Source organism: Lactuca sativa, chromosome 5 (genome assembly GCF_002870075.4).
Source record: "Lactuca sativa cultivar Salinas chromosome 5, Lsat_Salinas_v11, whole genome shotgun sequence".
NCBI lineage: Eukaryota > Viridiplantae > Streptophyta > Magnoliopsida > Asterales > Asteraceae > Lactuca > Lactuca sativa.
Genome location: NC_056627.2, coordinates 346,507,616 through 346,511,134, shown reverse-complemented (window position 1 = coordinate 346,511,134; position 3,519 = coordinate 346,507,616). Strand labels below are relative to the sequence as shown.

The following is a 3,519-nucleotide window of genomic DNA, read 5'->3' as shown; positions in this document are numbered from 1 at the left end:
GTCAAATCATCAAACCAATAGCTAACAGTAACTAAAATTGTTTATCTTTGCCTGGTTTTTAACAAATATTAGTTTATAATAAAAATATAATTACAATGATTAGAAATCTATTACATACTAATATATTATTACACTACAAGAATAATAAAATTTAGCGGCGACATCTTTAGCGGCGACATCTAACTTCCGCGTAAGATGACGCCGTTAAAGTTGGACATCAACAGATTCAACACTAACGGCGTCGCCGATATAGGTTAAGAACCCCAATCCGCATCAAAAGCTGAACTTAAGCTCTATCCGTTGATCCGTATCGGGAACGAAAGTCATACATACTATTCAGGGTGATATCAACGGCGACGACATTTATCGCCGCTAATACTTGAAAGTAATTGCGAGGTATAAATTCCCTCTAGATGATTGGCACTAAAACTCTAGTGTCGCCACTAATGCTCTTTCGTTGTCACTAATACCTGTCACCGCTAATGCTTCTCAAAGATATACCCTCATCTTCTCTCATTTCTTGTATTCTGCCGTCCTTTTTGGTTTGCTGATATCCCAAATATTTGTGCATCACCCACGTCAATTAGAAGGCACAACCTATCGCTAACGACGACGACCTATATCAGCAGCAACACAACATCACTCGCGACGAAAGTTTCATCAACGGCGATCCCCACTGACGACGATGACCATATGTTCGTCGTACTCCACCCCTGTTTTCTCTTTCTCTTCTCTCCGGTGACCATCTAGTGAGTTTCAGAGTTTGATTTTGTGATTTAAGCACTGTTGACCACTTTCCTCGTGTTGTCACTTCCACTGCCAGATTTTTGTCGCCACAACACCACCAACGTTTTGGTTTCATTCCACAACATGTTCTATTCCATTTCATGAACGATTTTCTTATAGATCCTCATATTGATCTTATATGTGGTTATAATGTATGTATATGTAATGTATGTAATGTGTGTATATATGTATGTATAAATGTATATGTTTACATTGAAAACAGAAAAAGTGTATGTATTATGTGAATTTGAATGTGTGTGTGTGTATATATATATATATATATATATATATATATATATATATATATATATATAGGCTTAGGTTATTTTGTTTAAAGTAATTATTGTGTTATTGTATTCATAAACGTGGGCCAATCAAATTTACTTATTTTAAGAAAGTGATTAATATATATTATTGAATTAAATATAATTGAAAAAATCATCTTAATTAAATACAAGGATAATTTAGTCAATTAATATAGATTTAATAAAGGAAAATTGCATTTTCAAGGGATCATAGATTCTATTAATTTTAAAAATCCGATTTTACGAATTATAATTCTTTTAATTCAGTCATTCTGACAGAATATGTTTATGAATATATTCAAAAATAAAAATATTCTTGAACCATAAATAATAAAAATATTGTTGGACCTATTTCTTTATCATGAATTTAAAAACTTCTTGTAGAATAACAAATTCTTGAACAATCAATTGAAGAATAAAAACATCAAATATATTATTTCTTATAGAGTACGGGTAACAATTGTTAATAATTACATCAAAATCTAACAACGATTAATACATTCTAAAAAATAATGTGGTCCGTTTCAATTTTGTGGTACGTTCTTCAAGCATCAACTTCTATGATTCCAACAGAACTGGAATTCATCATTCCATTCCAACAGAATTGGAATTCTTGATTCCATTCCAATAGAATTGGAATCTCACCAGTATAATCCATTGAATCATCTATATAAACATACTTGATACATTTTCAGAATTCAACCTTGTCAAGATCCTGCACTGTCCACATAAATGAAGTGTTAAATCAGGAAAAAAAAACATATATTGAAATATGAATTAAATTCATAGAATGCATCCAAAAAACTGCTCATTCTGATATGTATATTAGCCAAAAAACTGCTTTTCATTTATTTCCTTTCCCTGTCAAACACCCAATCCAAACACCCATTGTTTTCTATCAAATGAAACAAACCCAAACACCCCAATGATTTCTATCTAGCATTCAAACAAACACCCGGATTCTGAAGTGTGTATTCTATGTAATACATTCCTGCCCAATTTTGGAATATATATAATTTTTTTTTTCAGATGTAAGAAAATACACAAAATTAATTAAATAAATAAAACATCATTCCCACATCCTAATGTCAGATGAGAAATACTTCCTACTTGATGCTAACTTAGGTGGACCATCATCTTCAGGCTACTGAAAGATTAAACTCAAACATGAGGGGTATAACCGTATAAATAATGTTACCTTGAGCACGAGCTAAAACTGTTAGCAAACCAACAATATCCATGTCATTGGCGCGTTATCACCATTTGCAGGGATTAATAACTGTGAAGCAACATCTTCTAGTTGTGTCTTTCTTCTTCGCCTGTTGTGACCTGCAAGTCTACGCCTACAACTTCTCTTCCCCTAGTCAAACTCAGAAAGAGGGTGGAACCTAGAAACAAGTTTGTGAAAAGAGTAAGTTAGTCATTTAGCGCAAAAGTTTCAAGAAACAGAAAGTGATGGATTGTAGAATTAACCAACCTGCTACACTGTTGACAGAATCTTTGCATCTGTTTTCCAACTAGGGCTTTTCCAGCTTTACTATGAACCTCACAAACCTTGTGACGCCTATGGTAGTCTTTAGCAGTGGATAGATCTTCTTTGCAGTTATCAACTTGACACATTGGATAATTCCCGACACAACCACTGCCAGGTGAACCAGATCGGACCCTTTTGCTAGGCCTGGTCGCTGCCTCCTCACTACCACCAAGCTTCAACAAGAGGCATTCGTCTTCTTTCCTTTTACCAACTGGACTCTTCTTTGACCCATCGGGATTGGGAGGATTAACAGCAGTTTGATGATGGTGTTGTTGCTGTTGCTGTTCTTTAGAAATCTCCATCATATCCAAGGATTTAGCCACGAATCTTGAACTATCCCATTCCCATTTTTTAGGGTTCCAACTGTTATGTGGCTCATTTAAAGTTGGGATTAACCTTTTGTAAGCAGGAACACAGGTTGCACTGCTGTTGCGCACTATGATGGAGGGTAGACTCAGATCGCCGGAAGAGTCATTTGGCTTCTGTCGACCGGAGGGATAAGACGCGTAGAAGAGGAGTTCCGATTTTGGGATGTGTCGATCGGATTTGATAAGTGAAGAATGGAAAAAAGATCGTCATTGTTTTTTTAAAAAGGGATGAAAATACCTACGTACCTAAGTCAATGGATACCATAATTATAGGCTATTATTTGTGGCAACTAATTATCAAATTACCTATTTACCCTTATTTATTAGTTTAATTATTTATTATTATTTTAAAATTTGATTGGCTCATATTTAAGCATACAATAACACAATACTTACTTTAAACATTTGAACCTATATATATACATATATATATATATATATATATATATATATATATATATATATATATATATATATATATATAGGGTGAGGTTCAATAGAGAACCATAACTAACCAAGGAACCGA

At 33.7% G+C, this 3,519-nt stretch overlaps 1 protein-coding gene across 1 annotated transcript; it reads right to left on the bottom strand.

The window, feature by feature from the left end:
• Window positions 1-2,344: 2,344 nt before the first annotated feature.
• LOC128126344 (squamosa promoter-binding-like protein 16) lies at window positions 2,345-3,019 on the bottom strand. Its single transcript, XM_052764089.1, has 2 exons — window positions 2,569-3,019; window positions 2,345-2,479 (listed from the first exon to the last, which is right to left on the bottom strand). Exons 1-2 carry the CDS (start codon window positions 2,928-2,930, stop codon window positions 2,452-2,454), a joined length of 390 nt encoding a protein of 129 aa, XP_052620049.1. The 5' UTR covers window positions 2,931-3,019; the 3' UTR covers window positions 2,345-2,451.
• Window positions 3,020-3,519: the final 500 nt, after the last annotated feature.